Source organism: Malania oleifera, chromosome 11, assembly GCF_029873635.1.
Source record: "Malania oleifera isolate guangnan ecotype guangnan chromosome 11, ASM2987363v1, whole genome shotgun sequence".
In the NCBI taxonomy this organism is placed as follows: Eukaryota; Viridiplantae; Streptophyta; class Magnoliopsida; order Santalales; family Ximeniaceae; genus Malania; species Malania oleifera.
In genome coordinates this window covers 48317070-48344071 of record NC_080427.1, presented here as the reverse complement: position 1 = coordinate 48344071, position 27002 = coordinate 48317070, and the positions used below count along the sequence as shown (strand labels likewise).

Genomic DNA, 27002 nt, shown 5'->3' with positions numbered 1-27002 from the left:
TAGTGGAACAGGAGAGACGCCAATTGAGTAAAAGGCAAAGATGTGAGAGTTTGTGAATGGTGGGGCCATTGAGGTAGACTCAAACCAAGGGTGACGATTTCAATTCAGTAGTCCATCTAACCTCTATCATTGCCGATGTCAGTGAATTCTCACTCTTGTCCAAGTAGAAGAGCCAAACCATGTTTAAATATTGAGTGTATGCTTGCTTACCAACTACTTGTACATGTTTAATTCTTTTATGCTTGCATCGTGTATTTCGTGATTTCTCTAATTTTGGCCTAACAATATCATATGTTGGGCATTCCCATCTTAAAATCCACATCAGAAAATTTGTCCAAATAGTAAATTCCATAGCCAAGGCTCTCTCTCTCTCTCACACACACACACACACACACAAAGAAACGTAGCTAAGGGAACAGAAACTAGGCTACAAAATGAATATACAGGAAGCAGAGAACATAACAAAACAAGAGTCTGTAACTTCCATTGGGGAAAAAACGAATTGGGTATAAGCTAATTCGGCTATATATGAATACCCATATAGCTAATCTCAATTTTAAACATTTTAATACCATAAGAAAATGCACCTTTTTTTACCTCCATATCAAAACAACGGTACCAGAAAAAACACCGACCCTCTGTTTGATTGTTGGGAAAGTGAGAGAAAACAAAATACCCTTACATACTTAAGAAAGGAAAACATTCTGAACTACACTAAAGCATTCTCTCTCCCTCTCCCTTCCACTGAACCATACAGAGCCTTAAAAATACCAAAAAAAAAAAAAAAAAAGAGAATGAATGTTGCAGAAAGAGAATGGGAACGAACCAATAGACGAAGAGATATCAGTCTCGACGACTTGAGATTTCTTGAGCCTCTTGTGGCAGTAAGCAGCGACCCATATAACGCCCAAAGGCCCTTTCCTGGAAAGCAAACACTTGGAGTAGAACATTTTTTCTCTTCTCTTTCTCTAACTTTGCTCCTCTGTTTCTGGGTTGGGTCTGAAATCCTAGAGATGGGACATTTCTGCAACTGCAAATGGGTCGGGAAATGCTGAGAGGGAGTAGAAGAAGAAGAAGAAGAAGAAGAAGAAGGAGAAGGTTGAGAAACGGTCGAGTCACCAGAAGATTGCCAGAGACGCCTCCACGCAGCATGAATTTACTGCATTTCAGTTTTCTTTTTTTTTTTAATGAGATAAAAAATAAAATGAATATTCATTAAGAATGGAGAATTTGAAAGTGATTTTTTTTTTTTTTGAAACAAAATAGAGAAGAAAAGGTCAAAACTCAAAAGGGGCAAGAAGATATTTAAACTCATTTTTGAATGATTTGGTATCATATTTTTACCAAGTTTGAATTAAAAAAAAATTAAAAAATCACATCATTGGTAAAGAGACTTGAAAGCAATATTTATATTTTTTATTACAACTCTAAAATAATTTTTTATTGAATCATTTTAAGAATTAATCACATAAATATGAAAATAAATAAAAAATAATTTTTATTAGGTTTAATGACATTTTCTTTATCTTAAATTATCTCTTAGTAGCATTTTCTCTCTAAAATTTTTATTTTTAGTAGCTAATCTTCTAACTTAGATATATTACTACCATTAAATTTTCACCAATTAAAATTTATCAATTAACCTCAAATGAGCAACAAACAATTAAAATACACCAAATATCCTTCAAACAAAATTTATTTATGTATTTCACTTGTTTCGTTTTTTTTTTTATATTGTGAAAATTGTAAATGCTAATTGTAAAAATAAGAGTTTCAATTACAATATTTCTTGCTACTGATTAAAAAAATGAATGTCATGCATTCACAGTTTTTAATACATATATTTTTACGATTCTATTCTAGTTTTGTCTAGTTTTTTTAAGGTAATTTCATTACTCATGTTTTATGCATTATGTGTTTGTTTAGACAAGGAAAATAGTACAATTAATTTTTCTTTAAAAAGTACTTTGATCCATTTTGGTTGTTTCTTACTCAGTTTTTATTGAATATTAAAACTTAACATACACATAGAATCATAGGTCAGTATGTACACCTAACCCAAGTGGTTGATTGCTTGAAATAAAAACTTAGAGAAAGAGTAACACGGATTATAGAGTTTAAATTTTAAAAAGAAAACCAATTGATCTTAAAGTAAATTAAATTTCAAAGTTGTCTATAATTGTACGAAACAAGTTAGCTCGTCTCATTCTCTTTTTATATCTTCTTCCTTTTTAATTCTCTCTTACTCTCTCTCTTGCTCTCTACTTTTTAACATAATTATAAATAAATCTAATGATCATTTTATTTTCGAATGGAGCTCTTCATTTGATTTTCTATTTAAAAATATTGAATTTATTTATGATCTAATTATTCTTTATCTTTTTATACAAGTAAAAAGCCATAAAACGCATACATCATATGCTTGCAACAAGCATGCGCTTTTAAAAGAATGCGATTATGTACATTTTATTTTGGAATTGCACTTTTAAATGAATACAATTATGTAAATAAAATTACACACATCCCATTTTACAATTATACTTGATTAATCTTTTTTTTTTATTACATAGGAACTCCAGCCACCACCAAGTCATTCGGACCCCCGGTGCGGTACCAAACCTACGGATCAGCGTCCTCTCCCTAGGTTTCGCTTATTAGGTAAAGTCCGAAATGCGGACACAGTTTCCATGCATCAATTGGAGGTTCGGCCAACCCGAACCCCGAGTATCTATGTCACGCCCCGAACCCTGAAATGGGACCCAAGGGTGAAAATGTAATCTAACCTGTCCCTGTATCCGATTAAACATCCAAAGATACAATACAATGGATAAGGGTCCGACCCCATGGGGTTCCCAGGCACCCTAAACACATCCAATCGAAACATATACGCAGCGGAAAAAAAAAAAGGTCATCTATATAAACATATGCAGTACCATACCAGAGTCTATACAAGAGCAAAACATGGCTCTATCAAAATGTACAAACCGATGCCCAAAAACATCCCAAAATGGGAACCCACCAAAATTACAATCCTAACACTTACTTAGCGCTAAACGCGGTACACCGGCCACTACGCTCCCTACACCAGGATGCTAGTTTCGGTTACCCAAAAGACCTGTAAAAATGTATGTACAGTAGGGGTGAGACACCTCTCAATAAGGAAAAACACAAGTTATATCGGTGTGTGGCATTTGAGTGTTATCATGATACAACAAACACGCAGTTAAATGCATTCCAGTACAAATTTCCATAGTACATACACGCACTCACACACATACACATGATCAATAATCCACAGTGTCATCACACTCTTCGGCCCGAAGTCGGTCCACAATAATCCGGTGTTGGCCTGACCAACCCGCGAAGCACGGCGCCACCGACACATAGCTAGTCCTTGACTCCCATGGCATCGTACCGACGCATAACTGGTGGATCCACATCCTTCGCCCTAATCTGCTAGTATAGGCTTACGCCCTCGGATATAGAGCCGGACACTCTTACCTACGTGGCAAGCGATAAACACACACTCTCGGATATAGAGCCGGACACTCTCAGTACCTGGACAATTCGGAACCCCATTCCTACTAGCCATTTAACATATCACACACACATGCATGCACATATAACCAAACAAACCACACCCATTTGGTAATCTAAATCATGGTTTTTCAAACAAATATAATTTAAACAAGTCAAGGCACGGTCATCTCAATATCATAGTATAAATCAACATATACCTACGGTTTTCAACAAAACCAAGGATGCAGTCCGTCACTCCCTTTTCCCAAAACTTTAATAATGAAAAACTCATAGTTTTTCCCATTAGATCCCCCCCAAATGAGTAGCCAAAACACACACAGGACCGTGAACCACAGTTTCACTGAATCTGATTTCAAAAATAACCAATATAAATATAGTTCCCCTTACCTTTCCCTCGAATAGCAATCCCGAACTCCAAGGCCCCTAAACAACGAATCGAGTTCCAAAACCTACAAATCACAATACAGAATATACTCACGACATTGTTATCTACAAAACTACCGGATCAGAAATGAAAACCGAGGCTTACCTCGATTTTTCACCAAAACTCGAAAATCTTCGAATCGAGATTCCGATCCGTAGAAGTTGTAGAGAATCCTTTCACAATCCTCGTGGTAACTTCAGATTTCCAATTCCATCAACGATCGGTGAAAAAATCTAGAGAGAGAGAGAGAGAGTAGGGAGAGTTTTAGAGAGAGAGATATTTGAAATTTCTTAATGAAGAAGTAATGCAAATTTCCTTTTATAGCCCTTTGACTCGGGGGAATTCGTCGATAAAATGGTGTTCTCGTCGATGAATCTGAGATTGCCGATTTTTCCAAGACTCCTCGGCTTCTCCTCGTCGACGAGTTTTTGAATTTCGTCGATGAGAAGAACACAGGCTCCGTCGACGAAATCCGGCTTCGTCAACAAATCTGCTCTTTTACCAAAATGTCCCTCTCTTTATATATATAAACCCATTATCACGGTTCGGGTTCTTACAATCTACCTGAAATTGAACCCCCGATACTCCTTCTTACGTACTAATGTCTTTCCACCGCACCATACCCGTGGGGGCTTATGCTTGATTAATCTTGCACATTAATAGATTGTTTCAAAAGGATATTCAAATCTTAGTCTCATAAAGTTAGAGAGAAGTGTTTGTTCACATAAGGTATGGTTTATAATAATGTCACCTGGGCATTAAGGAGATCTTTTAGTAATTAATAGTTAATGACAAATTAAGATTTCATTGGCAGTAACAGATTTCCTTTTTTGGGGAAAAAAATAGGCTAATATAATTAAATTCATGAAATTTAATAAAAAAATTCTCACAATACGGGAATCAAATACCAATCCTAAGCGAGTTTTCTTAATGAAAATACAATTCAATTGTGAATTTGTATTTCGGTTAAAATTTACTAGTAATGACGCTCACAAACTATCTTCTCCATGATTTTTTAAAATACAAAAATAACTAATAGTAAAAGTATTTCAAAATTTTTAAAAACAAAAACAATGAGTAAATATAAAATGACTACTAATAGATAATAAAATATAAAAAAATGCTTGATATCGCATTTCATAAATGGTCTCGTTTTTAAAAACCTCAAACCAAAGGCACGCGTGCGACTCATACAAATTTGTAATTGCCCTAAATTGTAATACTTACCATTTACTAAAACAAAATTAATTAGATAACAACATTTTAACTACCACATGGTCAAGGGTTCGAACTCATTGCCCCTAAGATCAGATTCAAGAATTTACCGAAATGTTGGTGGCAGAGTCTACTAAGTACTAAACATCCTTCGGATTTGGTGTCGCACCATGAGGTCCGATGTGACTTGGTGGTGATATGGAGTTCTCGGGTCATAAAAAAATAATATTTTATTTTATGCAAGCTAACCCACCGTCCCCCACCCCCCACAAAAAAATGAAAAATAAATAAAAACTTCCCACATTCTAAAATAAAAGATCTAGTAATAATGTAATTTTTCTCGATCTCTCTCTTTGTTTTGAGTTACAAGCAAAAATTTTTAAAATTATTTAACTATTTATTTGGAATCTTAAATTTTTAAAACCAAAATTAAAATTTTTTATTTTACTCAAACGCACATAAATTGAAGTCCAATATTTCATACTTACAAACAAAGGTTAATAATAATAATTATTTTTATTATTTATTACTTTGCTACTCATGCTTATCTCTTCCCTGGAATTGGGCTTAGCTATAATTATGAAGAACCCTAACCCTCGGGAGGAGAGCCCTAATTGCTATTCTGGCAACCGACTGTCCCAAACCCCAATGCATTTTGACCCACCCAAGCCTTGTTTAGGGCCCATTAATAAGGTCCACATGTAGGCCCATTTCAGCAATTGCAGGCCCACTTCTACTCCGCACGTGGCCACGCCTTATGTAGAGTAATGTGTCCTCTTATTCGGCTCCAACCTGACTCGGCTCGTTTGTGTAACCCTAAAAATAAGGAATTTACAATTATTCTTAGTGTTACCATTGTCTATTTACTTTAGCATGTACTATGTATTTATTTCGGGTTAGGATTCATGTTAAATTATATTAAATTTTGAATTAAACTAAATTCAATTATTTTGGTATGTCCTATGCATTTATTTTGAGTCAAGATTCACTTGAAATTATATTCAATTCCTTTTAGATGTACACAAATTTAAATTTAAGTTTCAGAGTTCATTGTTTTAAGTACTATCTTATCTTACATTTGGGAACATGGGTTTGGATTTCGGATTTGAACTTGTAGAAGTTAAAACAAAAAATGTAATATAGAATTGCACTAAGTCTATCTGAAATCCGCATAAATTCGAGTTGACCATTCAAAATTCATACTCCCAAAGACTACCGTGGGGTGATTGAGAGTTTGGAGTTTTAAGTTTGAAATTACGTTTATGTGAATTTAAACAAAAGGAGTATAAAATTATATTTAATTTTGTTGAAATTTAAAACTCAAAATTTATGCTTTCCGACACAACCTTAATGAAAACAATAACATAATAGGAGAAGAAATAAATAAAGGACAGTATGGTTCTTTGGATTTGTGGGGTGAGCGACCAACCTTTGTCTAGCCATTGTTGGCTAGACAAAAGGGGGTCAACCAACATTATATCATGTAAATGGTTTAAAAGCCTTCCTCTTTGCTAGTCCTATTCCACAATTGTATTACACAGAGTATGGGTTACAGGTGCTTAACTCAATCTAATCAAGTTACAAAAAAAAATATACCTTAAGAGCATATCAAAATAAGTATGCCAGTAACTCTTAATATGCTAGTATGTAAGAACCAATAGGTTCTGTTGCCCAAAACAGACATTCCAACAGTCAAAGTTTCAGATATCCTGTTATAAGTATCAAGTTCAAATCTCAAGATGGGTGGGAATGGATGTGGAATGAGAGATGGGAGATCTCTTGTCCCGTAGCCCAAACTCAACTTTCAATTGATCCAAAAAAAAAAAGAAAAGGAGAAGGATCAAGAAACACTATATTATATTTGAAAGCATAGAGTTAGAATTTTGAATTCAAATTTTCTCAAATTTATAAGAAATCCAATATAATTTTATATTGAAATATATCTAAATTTACATAAATCCAAATTCAAACTATGAACTCTCAATCCCATACACTGAGTGAATACATATTCTCCATTGATACTTGTTGCTTAGTAAATAAACCCAAAATAGAATCAACGCCTTCTTTAAAAATAGGAGTTGAGATAACTTGTGAAGTACTTGAGTTTGACTCTGACTAAGATCTTAATCAGGCACAAGCAACCCAAGTAACTTGACATGCAAACATCGAATTTAAAATATCACTTGCAAATTGAATTAGCATTTTTTACTTGAGTCTATTTTTCTATATTGTACCAGTGTTATATTGAAATTACACATATATTTACTACTATTTTATAACCAAATTAAGTTTAATCAACTCAAATTTAAGTTCAAGTTCAATAATTTTGAATAGATAAAGTTCGAGTTCAATAAACACAAGATAAGTCGAGCTTGAGTCATCTTTGAATTGAGTTTGCCTCATTCCAACTCAACTCCACCCAAATACATCCACACCTCATCACAAACAACTCTAGTGATCACTTCTCATTTTTAAACCAACACTTTCAGATGACAATGAAAATGTGACCTAAGACCCCTAAAGACATTCTTCTCCAAAGGCTTCCTCATCCCAAGTCGTCTAACCATGTTTTAAGAGAGGTTTTGAATTTGAATATGTGTGAATTTAAACAAAATATAATACAAAAATATATTAAATATCGTCTAAATTCACACAAATCTAAATTCAAGTCTCAAAATTGACACTCTAAAATACAGCATCATTATTTTTTGAAATCACAACCCAATGGAATTGAAATCAGATCCCAAGTCAGAGAGACTAGATTTGTTTGTTGACAATATTAAAGAATGCATACAAGAATGAAAAGAGGAAAGAAGCTAACCAGGCACAGTAACCTTCAGACCAGACCGTTATGCATCATGCACCAGACAGCATACTCTCAAATTTGATTATAGAAGCTTAAACAACACTTCATTGCCCTTGGTTTGCAGATGCAGGCATGCAGCACCAAAAACAAAAAATATATATACATCTTCTCTGATTCTCAGAAACAATATGTTAAATCCACTATTCTACTGTCCATTCAGTGCACCTGCTTCAACGTTTTTTGATCTGACAATAGCATGGGCATTGCATTGGTGTTTCTTTTGAGTTAGGTTGCTATGTACACAGAACAGTCTTATTGCTCCACATCCGAGTGAAGATCATCACTCTTATCTGAAACCCTTGAGGCCTTGCTGTGCAGCATTTTCTTCCCTTTCCTGTTTAAAGCTTTGTCAAACACATGATCTGTGCGAGACAATACCTCATTCAGCAGCAACTTCACTCCACGCTCCTTCACAAGTGCAAACCTTGGTTTGATCCTCCCTTCTAAACTGTAACCAAAATATTGAGGGAATTTGACTAACTCTGATCTTGGATAGTCTATCGTCAAAAAGAACTCCCACTTTGGTATCAAGTTTTTAGCCAAGCTGAATGTATATAGAGCTCCATATCTTGAAATCATGATTCCAACTTCTCTCATAGTGTATCCCCTCTCCAAGAAGAATTCTGTGATGGGTTTCAAATTGGCCTCAACACTTAGACCAAAAGTCTGTGGACATCGGTACAAAAGGGACGCAACATCAACCCCAAGTGACAAGAAGTAGTTAGCTGTTGGTCTTAGCTTATCATCCACACTGTAGCTAATGATGTTTGGGTAACGTGTTAGAATCTTACCTATGTTCTCTGCAGTAAGTCCCATTTCACGGAGAAATTCCACAGTTGTATTCATCTTCTGCCTGCTGTAAGTGAGAAATGCTGGAGAACGGTATATAACTTTTGCCCACTGTTTCTTGTCCACGCCCAAGTTTTCCAAAAATGTCATGGTGGGTATTAGGTTTTCCGACAGACTGATTCCACACAATTGAGGCCTTTTGATAAGGATGCTAGGAATGTCTGATTTTGGAACTCCAAGATCGAGAAAGAACTCTATTGCTGGCTTGATTTTCCCCTCCAAGCTGTAGTAGGCAAAAGCAGGGAACTTGCGAATAATTTTCTTGATCTGCTCAAGCTCCATGCCGAGCTCTATAAGGTACAGTATATGCGGTCGGAGATTTCCCTCGGGTCCAGTCTCACTTGCATGAGTTCGAGATGCAGCTTTTTGCTTCTTGTAATCTAGGGTTGAATTGGTCAGCAATACCGGAGCAACAGATCTTTCCTTGGTAGGTGGGTTTGGAAAGTTCTCCACTACATCTAACAGAACATTTTCATGCCCTTCAAGGAGGTTTTCAAGGTACGGAATAAGAGCATCCCTGATTTCAAGAGTTGTAAGCTCTCGTCCTGCAATGCAAACGGGATCAGTTAGTAGGGGCGGAATCTTCAGATACTATTATCTGCACAACTTACAGTAAGCAGTGATTTTCTGAAATCTAACCTACTAGATACCGAGATTTATGAACAGAATGAAGCCTGGAGACAAGGTGGTCAATGAGGAGGTCAGATTTTTTTATTGTTCTTGCAGCAACTGCATTGCTAAGACCTTGTTTTTTCAAGAACAAGCTTAGAACAGCCTTGGCTTCTTCTTTTTCTGCAACTAACAAGGTTGGAGGAACCACTCTCCAGCCGAAGGGCTCATCTCTCTCTGATTCAGCTGCCGCTATATCAAAACAGATTAACAGAGTAACAAATTAATAATATGCACTTTTTTCCAGCCTTTCTATCATAGATTCAGCTGCCGCTATATCAAAACAGATCAACAGGGTAACAGGTTAATAATATGCACATTTTTTCAGCTTCCCTGTCTCAAATTTTCAGCTGCCTATTCAATGGAGTAACAAGTTAATAGCATGTACATTTTTTCAGCTTCCATGTGAAAGTTGGAATATTAATACAGCAGCTAAATGAAAGAGGATAGAAAATTAGTTGCTCACCAAACTTTGCGTGGCAAATGAAGAATTTTGTAGGAAAATAAACCTGGAAACTGTATGCGAAAAAAGCAAAATGAATTTTCAGAAGATGGAAAAATCAGAAAACAGAAAATAAAACACAGAGATGCAAAAAGAATAAAGAAGATGGAAATATATTATTCCTGCTGTTTTTGTAAGCCTCAAATGAATAAGGGGAAATCAGAAGTTCAGACATTCCACAGAGACAAATACTGTCCACCCTGTTTCTAGTCAGCAGTTGAACACAAATGTTGGAAGCATGCTATGATGGCAAAATGGCATCACCATAATCAACAATACAAGAGGATTGTTAAAAAGTAGACTTACTCAAATCTTGAAAGACCATTACTATACCTATCCTTCCACAAAATAAAAGATAAATAAATAGGTCTTTTGTTTTCCAGTTTTCCTCTTCCTCTTACCACACACTAATTCATCTCTTCTCACTGCATCCAATCATTAACATGATCCATCTTTGAACATACCTAGAGTTCAAATCATCTAAAACATTGTTCTAATTTTATAAAGGAGCAATATCACAATTCAAAAGACACAAAACGTCCAATCCTCTCTGTTCTAATTGTTCTACTCATATCCACGATATGATTACAGGCTTTACAGCACTTCTTACTTGATGAAAATTTTTTAAATTCACAAAGGTGCTTTCTGCTTCCAAGGCTTCATCCATTCAAGTTTTCTTGTTGATAAATAGACCAGAACAAAAAGATAGGGTATACTCCTGCTAATTCACAAATCATGATTGTGTTTGTAGTCTGAAGGGAAGGAACTCAAAGTTACCTAGAATGCAGAATGTTTCAGATCATGAAATGGGAGCGAGACCATAGTACACACATGCTCTAAAATGCAGCACATTAGGGATATACTTTAATACATGAAAAAATATTAACGAAACAGCTATATTAAACGAGGATGTTAAGGTATTTATAAATCTAAAGGAGATTTTCTTTGGTAAAGTAGGCTTATAATGACTGAAAAATAAAATTATAATGCAATAATGCTCCAATTTTACTCACAAAAATATATGCCATTAGGGATATATTGAATTAAAACTTTGGATCGCTAGATCAGTACCAGAATGAGAATGTATAATGTTTCAGATTGTTCATACTTCTTCGTGGCATACTAGGGTGTTAACTTTTTTTGGGTAACTATATTACCTCTTAAAAAGGAAAAAAAAATAAAAAATCTATACCTGTATCTATTCTTCTTCCTTACGTAGAGACTGAATACTCATAAAGAAATATCCTTTAGACTTTGAAGCCAACCAATTTGTATAAGCACATAGCCATCATGCCTAAATTCATGCAGCATCATTTTCAGAACTTTTCAGAATTTAATCCCGATTTAAAAGAAACTGTTAATTATTATTTTGGCATTGAAGTATAGATTATTTCCCATACAACCAAATGAATGCTACAGAACTTTTTTTTCAGAAGTTTACTTTTTGTATGTAATTCTTGCTATGACACGCCCTAAAAATAAAAACCTTCCAAATGAGCAACATTAGTTTTTGGAACTTCAAATATCAATAAATGAGCATCATAATTCATAACACTTGTGGCAAATAAACAAGGGAAATAATATATTAACATTACACTTAGTTCACCATAACAGAATGGAGTGGAATGGAATAGTTATTGTATAAGGATATTGCCACAGTGTTTAGTAAAATTGGAAACCTAATCACAGTGATAGGTTTCCCTCTCTATTAATAATATATGCCATGTACATCATAACAACCATCATATTCTCACTAACTCACGCTTATTAACATAAGGTAATAGAACAAAATAACTGACACTAAATAGCTGGTAAGAGCCCCCCCCCCCCCCCCAAAAAAAAAAAAACCTAGAGTATAATATGCTCCTAGCATGTTACAAATGAATTTAACCCAAGCACCCACCGAAGATTTAGTGAACAAATCAGCAGATTGGTATTCAGACTTCATATGAGTGGTTGACATGAGCTTCTACACAAGTTTCTCCAAAGCAAAATGACAATCAACTTCTATTTGTTGCGTCGTCTCATGGAATATTGGACTAGAGGCAGTAAACAAGCGACTTCATTATCAAATATTAATTCCATAGGTTGTGAATGTGAAAACCAAATTCTTCCTACATGTCCAAGCCAATTCACATGTAGTGTGTGCCATGGCCGTATTCTCAGACTACGCACTTGACCACGCAACCACAGTTACTCTTTCAAAATACCAAGTTACCACTTTTTGTCAAAGAATGACCTCGCCTGGTCTGCATCTATATATCCCTCAACACAAGTGTGACCATGATCCTTATACAATAGACCTCCCTCAGGGGCACCTTTTACGTGAATCACCATAATAACCATATCATCCATAAAAACAACCTTCAAAATCCTACACTAGCAAAGCACCACTACACGAAACCTACCAAACCATGTTGTAGGCGACTGCTTCAGATTGTATAAGGATTTTTCTAGACAACAACACAAAAATGCTCTCTCTCTAAGCAACAAACTTAGCAGGTTGCTCCATATAGACCTTTTGAAAATCACCATGTATAAACGCATTCTTCATATCTAACTGATGCGGAAGCCAATGAAAGAGGTGACTAAGGAGATAAAAAGATGGAGTGACACAAGTGTGGCAAATGGGGTGAATGTGTTAGAACAATCCAATCCATACACTTGAGTATACCCTTTGGCAACAAGGCAAACATTCATGTGAGCCGCAGAAACATGAAGACTGACTTTTACGGTACACAGCCAATGAAATGCAACTAGACTTATCAGAATTTCTTAAGTATCATTACATGCAAAGCACATATCTCTTCATCCATTTTAGCCCTCCACCCACAATGGGATAAGGTTTCAGAAGCAGATTTTGGAAGGAAAAAATCCAAAAAAACAGTGACAAGGAAATCATAACAAGCATAGTTAGAGATTGGGTTTTGGGTTTACCTTTCCAAACTAGATAGGAAGGTCAATATCATGGGTAATTGGACCATCAAACAAGAAAACCAAAGGCATAAATCATAGCATTAGGATTTGGAGGAAGCTCTCCTCCCTTGAGTATGTGTACACCTACAAATTAGGATGATCCAATCAACTAGAAGGACTCAAGAGAAAGACATGAAAGGATGAATAAGGTGTAATCTCAAAAAAGATAACATTAGCCGCAATTTGGAAGACAAAGAGGAAAGGACTATCAACGTCAGCATCATAACTCTAGGAATCAAAAAAATATGGTGTAGTGTCAAAGAAGATAACATTAGCACAAGGATATCCCTTTTGAGTACAAAGTTGTCCCAAAAAAAATTACAATTGATAGCACAAGGATCCAATTTATCCACCTTGGATTTAACTAACGGACAAAAGACACATCCGAATATACAAGGAGGTAGTGAGAACAATAGAGCAACTACAAGGGAACAAAGTAAGGGACATTACCATTAAGGATGGCATTCTATTGAGAAAAAAAGCAACTAATAAGCATAACATCATTTAAAAACACTTTGGGACATTCACCTTATATAGCAAGGTAAGAGTGACTTTGAAGATATGTTTGTTAGTCCTCTCTACAACTCCATTTTGTTGTGGAGTGTCAGTATAAAATGACTCACGAATCATACCAAATTTAGTCATATAGGTAGTGAATTAGGCATTGAAGTAATCCTTAGCATTATCATTGTGAAGTATCCTCATAGAAGGCAATACTTTAGGACAAAAGGCACAAAAGGAATTCAAATAACTTAGAACGATCCTTTACTAAATGAAGCTAAGTCATCCTTGAGCAGCCATCAACAAAATAAAAAAAATAAAAAAAAATCAAACCTAACTTTGATGCAACAAGACTAGGACCCCAAACATCACAATGGACTAACTTGAAAGATCTAACAGCTCACCTTGACTCAAGAAGCAAACGAGACACAATGGTGCCTTCCCAATTAACAAGACCCAACTCAAAACTAAACACAAAAACTCAAAGTAGAAATCTAACTTGTCCAATGAAGGATGATCATGGTGACAATGGAATTTAAGTGGTGTAACAGTAGTGGCGCAAGTCATAGAAGTCGTAGACAGAGATAGCAACTTAAAGGTAGTAAATTCCAGCAATCTCACATCCTCCATTCCCTCGTCTTCAAATCTTGAATAACAACAAAAGTGGAACAATTAATTGATTTTATCAATACTTTAAAAGTCTCAATTAAGGCCCACTTTAAGATGAGGTATGCCTAAAATGCTTCGAAGCTTAGTGTAAAATACTAGGCCTCAAAAAAGGCCGACTTAATACATACTAAGGCTTACACATTAATACAAAATTGCACGCCTTTTGCTTCTTTTGTGCATTAATAAATAGGTGAATGGCGTGTCTCGTATGTCAACGTCCTCACAAATTTGCTAATTGCCCTCACAAGTAACCGTTCAATGCCTTACAAGCTTTCATTGCATGAGGAACACATGGACTGAATGATGAAGATGATATAAGAAGGAAACCCCAAGGACAGGTGCAAAGCAATTACTCGACATATTAGCGAGGCAAACAAAACAAACAAAAGTTACTAGGGCTAAAGTGTTAATGTTTGTGGATTTTGGATAAATGTAAAAGCAACCGTCCTATGATGGATATTGAGACTATCCATAACTTTGTCTCACAAGGGAAAGAGCAAAAGTTCAACTCAAAATTGGAGAAGGACTCAGGACAAATGAAAGCGGTCAACTCCGCAACTCAACCTACAATGGGCGTAGGCAACAAAGCAAGTTTGAAGCTTGGGCAGTGGGCTGGACATGCATATTTTACAATCGTTCGGAAGGATGATTTCAAAGTGATACTTGGAATGGAAGTCTTAAAGGTGACTAAGGAGGTGTCAATTCCGTTTTCTGGTTCATTTCTACGGGAGAAATGACAGGACGAAGGTGCATCCTGTCAGCTGCCTTGAGCCATTTATTTATGACACTAAAGATCCAACCCGACCCGATGTCAATCAACCAAAGCACCACTGAAGACCTCCCTACCTAACAAACAAAAAGTAAAGATAATCTTGCAAACAAAGCGTTTACATCGTCAAGGAAGAAGCAGCACAAGTTCTTAGCAAAGTGGACGGCCTTGAAAATGATGAAATCAGCAGTAAATGGGAAACATGGAACCACTCATGGACAAATTTGAAGAGTACCTAGGGTTAAATATGAGGATGTTGACCACATCAGTGGGAGAGAATGTCACAAGCCGAGATTATTCAAGGCATTATGCTTGCTATTGAAGGCTTGTCTTGTGTTTATGGGATGGGTAACCATCATGTAAATGCTAGCGCATATTAGCGCAGGGTTTACTCCACGAATAGAATAATGCCTTTGTGAAAAAATAGTGTGTATGATAAGCCAGCATATGAGGCCCCCACTGGGGCTGTTTTGAACTTGGTCTAGTTTAGTTCGAGTAGATGAGATGCTCGGAAAAGCTCTTGCCTCTTCACTAAACACATGTGGCCTACTGAAGTGTGAATAATGAATTTTGTTATTTTAGAGTTTACTGCATTACTCATGTTTACATAAATTCTTATTTACTGCTTCCGCTTAGTTTGTGTTTGATGATTGTAAAGTTGTTCTTGTCATGAAACAGCAAAGTACTTTCAACTAAATATAATTAGTGCCGCTTAAGCCTTCGTAGGGTGAGGAGTATTCGGCTCATGACACACTACCTCGGCATCCAATGGACTAAGTTGCTACACTAGCAAACAACCACCAAAGGTGCCAAATGAAAATTAACAGAGTGCCACAAGTAAACAACTAAAGATGATGGATTGTGGACTAAAATTCATGGCCCACAACGTGAAATTATGGTTTACATGTGTATTCAAACCAAGTGGGATCAAAATTGGAGCAAAAACAGGGCTTTTATGACATGCATCGGCAAGTGACACCAGAGCTGTTAGGCTTTGGCTAGCACATGACGGCTTGAGTGTGCAAGGGAGAACATTTGGTGATAGGATTTCAGGGATCTATATTGGCTTCATCTGTGGGTATCTATGGTGTTGGTTCTGCAAAAACTCAAGGGGATTATATGGTTTTGATCTAGCAGCATTGTCCAGGAATTTTCCAGCAACTACTCAGTTTTCCAATGGCTGGTGGAGCTAGTTCATGCCTAAAATGGTGTGGACAGCCTTCCTACGTTGGCATACATACATAGTGTTGTGAGGCTTATCGTTTGGTTTGGCAGTGGCTGTGACTGGTTTAGGTCTCAGTACCATCCTCTGATACCATGTTAATAGTGTTTGGTAAAATTGGAAAACCTAATCACAGCGATCAGTCTCCCTTGCTGTTTAGAATATATCTTTTACTGATAGCCGGCACTAGATAACCAGTAACAGACATAGTAGTTCAGAGAGAGTTATTCTTAGTTAATTATCAAGTAACACTCAGCGTAACTCCAACATCCAACCAATATGGAGTAGCATAAGAATGCAAATTCAATGGTGAGATTTGGGAATAAAAATTCCTTTTTATGTTGGTTGTAATAAACAACTTTCGCCTAGTAATTTGCCTTAGAATGACATCGATCACTTCTTTTGTTTTTGTTTTTTTTTTTTTTTTGTAAACTATTATATCCTTATCTAGTAGCAATTTCATTCTCACCCCATTCCATTTACAAACAAAATGTGATGTAAGCGCTCAAAATGCTTAACAAATGGTGCCATGTTTAGGCCTTTTCCTTTCTTTTTCTTTCTGAAAACCAACCAGAAGTTTATGGGATGAGGAGCATTTTCAGAAAACCATTTTAAATAATTTCCAGTGTGTTAAACTAATCTTCTCTTTCGGTAAGCCCCCCGCTGGTTCAGCATTCTCAAAGCACTTCCCTTGCTTTCAAATAAAAAAATTTCACCATGTGAGCTCTTCGGAGCAAGGAAATACTTCACAAACACTAACAAAAACTACCCAAAGCATTGGCCAACCAAACTATCAAAAGGGCTTCCAGACCCGCGAACTAAGAACTTCTCAATAAACAAAATTTTCTCAACAATCAGAATTTCAAAACACATTGATATTAACAGAAACAGAGTCAATTTGAAGACGGGTCGTATTGAAAGAGTACCTCGCGGTGGGAAGAACGGCCTTTGACAGAAACAGCGACTCGGACAAGCCGATAGCAGAGAAAGCTTTCATTATAATCTTCGGACAATGAGACAAATGCTTATTGGTTCAAGAACGTGGTCAGGAAGAAGAGGGATGAAATGGGTATTTAGGATTACATAGGAGGCAAAGCGAGGAAGATGAGTAGAACAGGGGAGGAAGAGGAGGAGGATTTGGATATGGGGGTGACCCAGTATCGGTAGGCTGCTGCAATGGGTGCCACAAATTTTTCAAAATGATACGACGGAGAGTTGACCGTGTTGCCTTCTGTGGCCTCCGCGACGGGAGTGGAGCCCGGTCCCCTCCCACGTGTCCCGAAAAAAAAAAAATGGAAACTTGATTATTTTTGCTTTTTTTTTTTTTTTTACAAAAAATAAAAATCATATTTTGTGCATTTTAATTGTTATGCAACTTGTGATATATATTTTTCAATAATCATAAATTAATTTTTACAGATTAAAATATTTAATTTGTACAAATTTTTTATTCAAAATAAAATAAATGACCTGTGAATTTAAAATAAACTAAAATAAAAATACTCAAAAAATTCTTAAAAACTTAAACAAAATTCAAACAATCATTTTTATAATTATTATCATGTACAGTGGGGTTGTTGTTGTTATATTAAAAAGTGAGTTTCAAAATATAGTAGTTAAATAAAATAATTATAATTAATTTCTATTCTCATTGTATTTTCTGTCTAAATTTTATTATTTTAGTAATTTTTTAATTTTTGTTTAATTTAATGACAAAAATGAACATGTTCAATTCAATTTTAATTTGCTTTGTTTTTAGAGATATTGGCCAAATTTTGAGCATGTTGGGCATCATTTTTGGTTTATTTTTTTGAATCCATAAAATTAAAAAAAAAACATATTATGACAATGCTTGTATTTTTAATGCTTGTTTTGTATTTTAATTATTAGTTTTCATTTGTTTTTGAAGAAATTAAATTTATAGATATTTAATGGCAAAAAATGATTTATATGAATAATTAACTTTTTGTAAAGTAATCCATACATTTATACATCATTTTTATTTAAAGTGGTAGTATGAATTTGAAATATTAAAGAAAAAAACATCATCATTGGCAAGCTTTGAATCCTTAATCCACAACGAGCTCTCATTTTTTTTCCAATTTAAGGTTGGAATCATATTTCTTCTTGTTTTAATATGTGACTCATATTAAGTGGAATATATGTATAAGAAAAGTAGGTATATAGGTCTTTGAGGAATTTTTTAAATATCCATGTATAGTCAGGATTAATATAAATACATAAGATGTAAACTTAAATTGAAATAGTGAAATTCAGCCGACGCTTACTCCTATGGATGTAGGCATACTATCGAATCACGTTAAATTCATGTGTTTTTGTTGCTTTGTCTATCTTTTTATTTTTCATACTATTTATCATAATTGTCGCACATTGCACAATACTCCTTACTATATATTTGATAAGTATGAATTGAATAGAATAAAGAGAAGTATGTAATCGAACTTACCACTTGATTTCATCATAGTTTCCCATTCAAATTTTAATTTCATTCATTTTCTACTCCTACTCCATCTTGAAGGGAGCTCTTGCTTATCTCTTAGATTGTTGATATTGGTCAAATTAGTTGAGTAGATCAATCATAATCAATGGTTCCGTGATAAGGAAATTGTGATATAAACTAAACTTGCCATCAACATCTACTCGGTAAAAGAATGATTAAAACCAAACGAATCATTACATTTTGGGAGTAATAGTTTGTCTAATGAAGACCAATAATAAAAGGGCATCCAACGAGAAGTATATATATTAATACATATGTCAACAAATAATCTTCATAAAAGTATAAAAAATAGCACAATCTAATAAACTAATAAAATGTTTCTTATCAAATTCGATAATTTAAAGTTCTAGTGCATTATTATGTGCACCGCTAATACTTTTCAACATATGATTAATTTGAAAAATAGTTCTGACCAACATATTTTTGAATGAGATGCTTCTGTGGTTTTTTAATAATTTTACCTAGTTTTAATTATATAATCCGTCTATTTTTTATTAATGAGTAAGATTAATTTTTAAATACAGTTGTAATTTTGAAAGAGATGATTAAGTTCTTTTAATAGGAAGTTTAAGGAAATATATTTTTCAAAACCTTAAAAATACAATTGCTAATGTTCACCTTCATTATATAATACATTTTCAAAACTTTAAAAATATAAATTTTAATGTTTACACTTTATTAATTTTTTACCTGTATTTTTGTAATTGCTTAGGGTTTATGGAGGATGGATTTACTAAAACCCTAGTAAGCGGGGAACTGTCTCCGACTCTCTGGTCTCTGTCACTGCTGTAGTAGAAAGATCATGAAATAATAGAGCCATGGCAATCTTTTTCAGACACGCATTCTCCTTCAGGAACATCCTTCTCGTTCGGAGCTCTCTCCTCTCCCGCAACCTCTCTCACGCTGTCTTCTCTTCCAGCCTCTGCAACTCCGGTGCTAGAAGAACGCTTCCCGAGCTACCCGCCGTTGATTTCCTCAGAGAAAGTCGCAGGGGTTTCTCTAAAGGAAAAAAATCAAGTAAACCCATTTCAAAATTTGATCTATTCCCAGATTTATGGAGTTGTTGAGTATTTTATTGCTCGGATTGTTTTTGTTTGTAATTTATTTCGTGTGAATTTCACGGGTTAGTTCTTCAACATCTTGTTGTTCATGGCATGATTGCTTTTGAATTCACGCCGTATCTATGGTGATGGAATTTCAATTCTCCTATTCTGCATTTGGCTGGGGAGAAATGCAGAAAAAAGAACAGAAAAGAAATGAAGTTCCAACAACTTCTCTGGTTTGGATGAACTGGAGGGAAAAGAAAGGAAGAAGTGGAGGGAAAAGAAGGGAAGAAAATGCCATTTTCCTCTCCCAGATCAGAGAGATTTTGAGGAGAAATGGAGTGACTCATAGAAATAGAAATACACTTACCTTTTGTTTGGGAGAAGCCTTGAATTTAGATTTGTGAGGTTTTTTGGATGAAATATAATACAAAATTATATTAGATTTTGTCCAAATTCACACAAATCTAAAATCCACGACTCAAATCCATGCTTCCAAATGCAGCATTGAACAAATTCTAAAAGTGATCCTTCCACTGCATTATTGTAAGCTGTAACTGACAATGGAATAATTTTGTTTTTGTTTTTCTTTCTCTCCACTTTCTTTCCTCTCATCTTCTGCTATATTAATTTATTTTTTCTTCTATCCACCTTTTCCCCAACCAAACAGTGTAAATTCTATCTGGTTACCTCATAGATATTTATCATGCGGTGCACTATGTGATTTATATTTGTTTTCTATGTTCCATTTGCAGTTTTTCATATATGACTATCTGACTGGAAATGGAAACACTTTGGGCACACCTTGGGCTGCATGTTCAACGTTATTTTATTTATTTATTTATTTTTTGGCCATAACATTGAATTTCATTTTCAATTTATGGTGTTTTTGTTTGGCTATTTTTCAGAAAATTCACACAATGAAGACAAAGTAGATTTTTTTTTTAAGGTATAGAAGAAAGTTTTATTCTGGACATACACTTATGAGAAAGAAGATAGGGACTGGTATCCACCATATCTGACTATAATAAAAGCTTTGAGAAGAAACTTGAATAGAGTAGCGAGCACGACAGCACGAGTGACACTAGGAGAATTCAAAGTGCACATAGATTAAAAGATGCCCCTTTTTTCGCCATTAGAGTGGATGATATTTCTGGCATACTAAAAACGAGCTTTAAGAGGCTTGGGTAAATCCTGTTATCTTCTGTTCCTTTTATGATCACATTGCTTGTGAACTTTAGTAAAAAAATCAATTTTTGTGTTAATGTTGAGGGCTGTAGCGAAATATGCTGATGTAATTTTGCTGCTGGACATGTATCAGTTGATGCATTTAGTAATATAAAAATGTGGAAAAGAGTAGCATGCACAATAAATGGCACTAGGAGGAGGAATTCAAAGTGTGTGCCCTATTTTATAGCTTCAAGTTAACATGCCCATTTTTTTGCCGTATATAGTTAATGATATTGCTGGCATGCTATGTTCACAATGGACTTTAAGAGGCTTGCGGAATCCTATTATTTTTTGTTCCTTTATTACCATGTCGGATATACTTTATAAAAATTAGTTTTGTGTTAGCGGTTGGTGGTTGTAGTGATGATATTGCTTGTGTAATTTTGCAGGTGGGCATGTATAGATAGATGCATTTACTTATGCAGTTATACATAATATGGAACTTCAATCACTTTATTTTCACCATTGCCTCCCTAATTTTATTTCTTTTCATGTACATATTTTAGGGGATGACAATGATGATGCCAAAAAAGTTGAACTTCCACCAGATTTTGTTTCTACCATTAAGACCACTGCTTCATCACAGATGGATGCAGCAGTGGTTGCGTTGTCACGAGATCTAAGCAAACTACGTACAGGAAGGGCATCTACAGGTACAGTGCCTTTGCACATTCATGTAGACACTTCTAATTCAGTGTTCTAATTCATTGACTTGGTCATTTATATGTATTTGCAGGAATGCTTGATCACATCATAGTAGAAACTGGTGGAGTGAAGATGCCTTTGAATCGGTTAGCTGTCGTTTCAGTCATGGATTCAAAAACTCTATCAGTAACTCCTTACGATTCAAATGTAATGAAATGTATCTTATGCAAGAAATTTGATGTTTGGTTTGAATTTACAGTTTATTCTTCCATCTCATTAGCATCTGTTTTGACGTATATGCCTGGAATCTGACATTTTGGCTGGCATTTTAATTAAATTTTGTGTTTCTGTGCACTGTGCATACCAGACAAAATTTTCTAGATGATTTGGATGTTTTCAATAATTAACTAAAGTAGTTGGTAAATATGGCGAACTTTCTAATATGCTGGCGAACTTTCCACTTTATTGGTGCATGTCCACATTTAACCTGGCATAACTTTGAGGATAATATATTCTAATTTGGATTGAAATTAAGATAAGCTGCTCCAACACATTTCCCGTTGCACAAACAGACTCTTGAACATGTTTGTAGCAACATGTTGACGGCAAATTTTTGAAGTTTTAACACATTGACCATTTGCTTTTGCAGGGTTTAAAAGCATTGGAGAACGCAATTGTTTCATCTCCTTTAGGATTAAACCCCAGGGACGATGGCCAACGATTGATTGCTGTTATTCCACCGTAAGCACTAGTTTCATTCTGTTAAGTATATCTCAAGAAATCTAAAAGATGAGGGCTAACCAAAGCCTCTTGGAGTGGTACAAAAATCATTTATTTGATTGATAAAAATATTGAAGAATTTAGTTTTTGTGTTGTTTCGAGGCATGTACTTTTGCATAGAATTTTGTGTAGTAGTTGAGTTCTTTACTGATATATGTATTTATTCTTTGCAATGACCAGATTAACAAAGGAACACATGCAGGTGAGGTCCCAATAAATTTTCCCTTCATTCATTTTTTACTTCTTAAAATTTTTAGTCTTTGTTCTGCTTGCTGTTCACATCTTATGATTTGACTTTTGAACCAGGCTATGTGTAAGGTAGTTTCCAAATCTTGTGAAGATGTTAAACAAAGTATTAGAAGGGCTCGCCAAAAGGTATATGCACAACCAACCATTATTCTGAAATCATAAGGGTGCAAGAACTTTGTGACAAATGAATATGACAAAAGTACTAATGCTGGAAACAGAGTTCAGAAAAGTGTGCAATGATAGAAGAACCCCTGTTGCTTGGGCTTATGGGAAATATAAAGAACTCCTTTGACTTTATTACATACATGTTGCATATTGAAAAAAGATGATGCTGTTAATGTATTTAAGCAGTTGTTACTTTGGCATTTGCAGGCACTGGATACAATAAAGAAAGCTGGTTCAAGTCTCCCAAAGGATACTGTAAAAAAATTGGAGAAGGAAGTGAGTTATCAGCTGATGAAAGTTGAATTAATGCAAAATATTTTTCTTGTACTAATTACCATCATGTGCTCGTCCATTTTCCCAGGTTGACGAGCTAACCAAGAAGTTCGTCAAGTCAGCAGAGGATATGTGCAAGGCAAAGGAGAAAGAGATCAATGAAGGCTAATTGATGGTTCCTGTGTATTTACTGATTTTTTTCTCGTCATGGACCCATTTCTTTAAAAAAAAAAAAATCTCAAAAGTGCAATTAGCCAGCAATTTTCTAGATTATATTCTTTTTGAGAAAATTTTAACAGTTTTGTTGATTAGCACCGTGAAAAAGTGAGTGAAAGCTGTGTGTGGGAAAGTGATGAAGAGCTGTCATCAGCAAAAACTATATATTTATATTTTCAAGTTGATGATTAGTCAATACAATATGATGTGCAGATATCAATATTAATAAGATATTTTCTTAATTTATTTTCCATGGAACTTTCTTTTAGCGCAGGTGAAGATGCACAAGGCACAAAATACCACTAGAAACACATGAACTTCTGTGCGCTTTGTCTTTGCAAATGCCTCACTCAGCATGTAGCTCTCTATATTTTATAGGCATCTCTTTGGTACCCTAGGGAATTTCCAGTTATTGTAAATTTCTAGTTGTATGCTGTTATGCTTACAGACCTAAAGGATGATGCTAGTGTCTTTTGTTTATTTATTTGGTCTGCAGAATGCTTCTTAATTCTCAACCAAAAAGGTAAAAATCAATGCTCCCAAATTTTCCTTCCTACCATCCAAGTGAATAATAATGAACTCTAGTCATGTCATGCTCCAACCTGAAATCCTGAATGCTCCATAATGAGAGTTTTAATTTGGAGCTCTTGGTCTACCACTTGGAAAGGATCCTATTTGCTATTTTCTGTTGTTGTTTTGAGATTGTTGTATGATCTGTTCCATTTTTCAATTTTGAAGTATAGTCATACAAAATAAAATTTGAGAGCATGTACAGCGTATGTTTCCTTACAGTATGCTTGGTATCCAAGAATGAAATGGAACGACAATGCTTTTAGAAGTGAGAAAGCATATTCCCTTGGAATGGCCATTACTTGAAGAAAGAATGGGCAGTCATCCGAAAAAGAGGAAAATCTGATGAGGAAGTCCTCTCCAGCCCTCAGCTGTTTCTTAACCTCAAGTTTTATGGTATTCTCTCTCTCACATTGTGGAAAATCTTTGTGCACCTGCGGATCCAATGCATGCAGATCAAACGAAATCTGCATATCTCACCTGAGACGAGCAGTCCTCAGTTTATTCAGGTTTGGCATCGCCCATTCTTATCTCACGAACTATTTCTCCTCATTTTCTTTTTGTTTTTTGGCCTTTTGAGTATGTGATCATGCATGTTAATATATGTTTCCGTGTTTTTGGTGATATTGTTGCCCATGGATGAAAAAAAATCATTGAAGGATTTTGCCTTCTGATTGTGGAGGCAATGTTGTTTCATCCCTTCTTGTACCTTGTTGTTTGTGGTGTAACTCTTATACTTTGGATTTCATAAATAAAGAAGAAATAAAAACATGAAGGGGGAGCACAGTAGGGGTTCGTCGACGAGTGTCATGTGATCGTCAAGGAGGAGACAACAAAGACTTGTCGATGAGAAGATCCCGAGGGGCTCAAAAGTTCAGAGTTTCTGAGATACTGAGAGCAGAAAAATGAGATTGTCGATGAGTGAAATGATTCATCGACGAGTGTTCTTCTTGATCTCGTCGACGAATCCCTTGTTCTCGTCGACGAGAAGTTCTAGGCTTCGAGCAGTTTTTCTTTAATTTTGAATTTGAATGTTGGGGTGATTGGGTAATCGGAGGGAAACCTCCGAGGGGCTATTATACATACATATATATCATTCTTGGCATATATTGATAGTAAAAGTAATCATTTGAGAAGTGTATTGAGTACTTTGTGATTTTCATAGTGAAATTTGTCTGTCATTACTTTCGTGGATGTAGACTTTGCTGAACCACGTAAATCTCATTGTTGTTCTTGTTCTGGTTGTGTTTCATTTCTTATATTTATTCCACTGTGCTTCATATTTATCCCATCCATATCACAACAAATTGGTATCAGAGAGATTGTTGTTATGACATTGGGATGGTTTTCTGGAAGGTTTGACATCGTCAAATTTGATGGAATCGGGAACTTTGGTTTATGGTAGAGGAGAGTGAAAGACATTCTTATACAATAAGGAATGGGAAAGGCATTACTTGGTGTTCAACCTGATGGGATGGATGAGGCAACATGGGGAGAATTGCAAGCAAAGGCCGTTTCTACAATACGCTTATGTTTGGCCAACAAAGTACTCTATTAGGTGATGGAGGAGGATTCTTCAGCGGTTATATGGCGAAAGTTAGAAAGCTGGTACATGTCTAAATCTCTCAATAATTAACTTTTTCTTAAGCAAAGTTTGTATTGGTTTAAGATGGTTGAAGGATCAAACATAGATCAACACATTAATACTTTCAATCAAATTATTAGTGATTTGATGAGAGTTGATGTTAAGTTTGATGAGGATGACAAAGTTTTGATGTTTTTAAACTTTTTGCTCTCAACTTATAACTATGAAAATCTTGTGACCACTCTTACGTGGTAAAAAAAAAAACTCTTGATCTAGAAGAGGTAACAAGTGTTTTGTCAAATTTTCATCAAATATTGAAAATATATGATGAATGAGAAAGACTTGTGGTAAAGGGTAATAACGAGCGAGGCAAGGGAAAATCCAAACATGGATCCAATCAGAAATCTCGAAATCAATCCAAGAAGAAAGAAATCTGGTGTTATAAATGTGGTAAAAAGGATATGTGAAACCGGAATGTCCAGATTGGAAGAACGGAAATTCGTAGAAATATGAGGGTACTTCAAAATTTGTGAATGTTGTTCAAAAAAAGAGGTTCAACGTGTAGTGATGATGATGTTCTATCAGTTTTAGCGGGGTTGGATAATCTAACGAACTCTTGGATACTTGACTCAGGATGTTTTTATCACATGACTGCGAACAAGGAGTGGTTCAGCACTTACAAGTTAGTGAATTCTGGATCAGTTATTATGGGTAATGATGCTTCTTGTAAGATCATTGACATAGGAAATGTAAAGATAAAAATGTTTGATGGTGTTGTAAAAACGTTGTGTAATGTAAGACATACCAGAGTTGATGAAGAGTTTGATATCACTCGGTACTTTGGATTGTAATGACTTTAATTATAAGTCTAAAGGTGGAATTTTGACGATATGGAAAGGTAATCTGGCTGCAATGAAAGGGCAGAAACTGGATGGAAATATCTACACATTGTAGAGAACTACCGTTGTAGGTGGAGTTGCAGCCATAGATGTTGAATTAGATGAAACTGTCTTGTGGCATATGTGTCTTGGGCATATGGGGGAACATGACATGAAAGAACTATACAAGAGGAAACTTTTGGAGGTCTTGAATTCATGTCAGTTGGAATTTTGTAGGATTTGTGTTTTTGGAAAACAAAACAGGGCAAAGTTCATATCAGCTAAACACAAGACAAAGAGTATTCTTGATTATGTGCATTCAGATGTTTGGGGTTCGGTTAGAGTTGCATCAAAGGATAGATATGTGTATTATGTGAGTTTCATTGATGATTACTTACAGAAGGTTTGGGTTTACTTCATGTGTCACAAATCAAGTATGTTTGCCAAATTTAAGATTTGGAAGGTTGAAGTGGAAAACCTGGCAAGGGGGGAGAATCAAATATTTAAGATCGGATAATGAGACCGAGTACGCTAATTCTCGGTTTATAGAGTTTTGTGCGGAGTAGGGCATCAAGAGACACTTTATAGTACGTTGGATACCTCAACAAAATGGTGTGGCAGAACGAATGAACTGGACTCTTAATG

The 27002-nt window shown here is 35.3% G+C and overlaps 3 protein-coding genes across 8 annotated transcripts in view; 1 reads left to right on the top strand and 2 right to left on the bottom strand.

Moving 5' to 3' along the window:
- Window positions 1–1151, bottom strand: part of LOC131167389 (sister chromatid cohesion 1 protein 2) — a 32192-nt gene extending 31041 nt beyond the window's left edge. For 4 of the 5 annotated variants that reach the window (XR_009140117.1, XR_009140118.1, XM_058126197.1 and 1 more), the window contains exon 1: window positions 827–1139. Coding sequence is in view for 3 of the 5 variants with exons in the window: in XM_058126197.1 (XP_057982180.1) it covers window positions 827–950 (124 nt within the window). In the remaining 2 variants the exon portion in view is untranslated. Of the gene's footprint in view, window positions 1–826 lie in introns of all 5 variants that reach the window. The other variant, XM_058126195.1, reaches the window with a different exon arrangement.
- Window positions 1152–8038: 6887 nt separating this feature from the next.
- Window positions 8039–17406, bottom strand: LOC131167388 (transcription termination factor MTERF5, chloroplastic). Of its 2 annotated transcripts, XM_058126194.1 has the most exons (5): window positions 17129–17406; window positions 10030–10079; window positions 9534–9755; window positions 8837–9439; window positions 8039–8711 (listed from the first exon to the last, which is right to left on the bottom strand). In XM_058126194.1, exons 1-5 carry the CDS (start codon window positions 17197–17199, stop codon window positions 8692–8694), a joined length of 966 nt encoding a protein of 321 aa, XP_057982177.1. In that variant the 5' UTR covers window positions 17200–17406; the 3' UTR covers window positions 8039–8691. The 2 variants fall into 2 exon arrangements, with proteins under 2 accessions (XP_057982177.1, XP_057982176.1); XM_058126193.1 differs by having other exon boundaries at window positions 8039–9439.
- A 2010-nt stretch (window positions 17407–19416) lies between these two features.
- LOC131167387 (uncharacterized) lies at window positions 19417–23577 on the top strand. Its single transcript, XM_058126192.1, has 8 exons — window positions 19417–19740; window positions 21503–21649; window positions 21733–21848; window positions 22291–22382; window positions 22602–22623; window positions 22728–22796; window positions 23043–23111; window positions 23197–23577. Exons 1-8 carry the CDS (start codon window positions 19542–19544, stop codon window positions 23275–23277), a joined length of 795 nt encoding a protein of 264 aa, XP_057982175.1. The 5' UTR covers window positions 19417–19541; the 3' UTR covers window positions 23278–23577.
- The last annotated feature ends 3425 nt before the right edge of the window (window positions 23578–27002 follow it).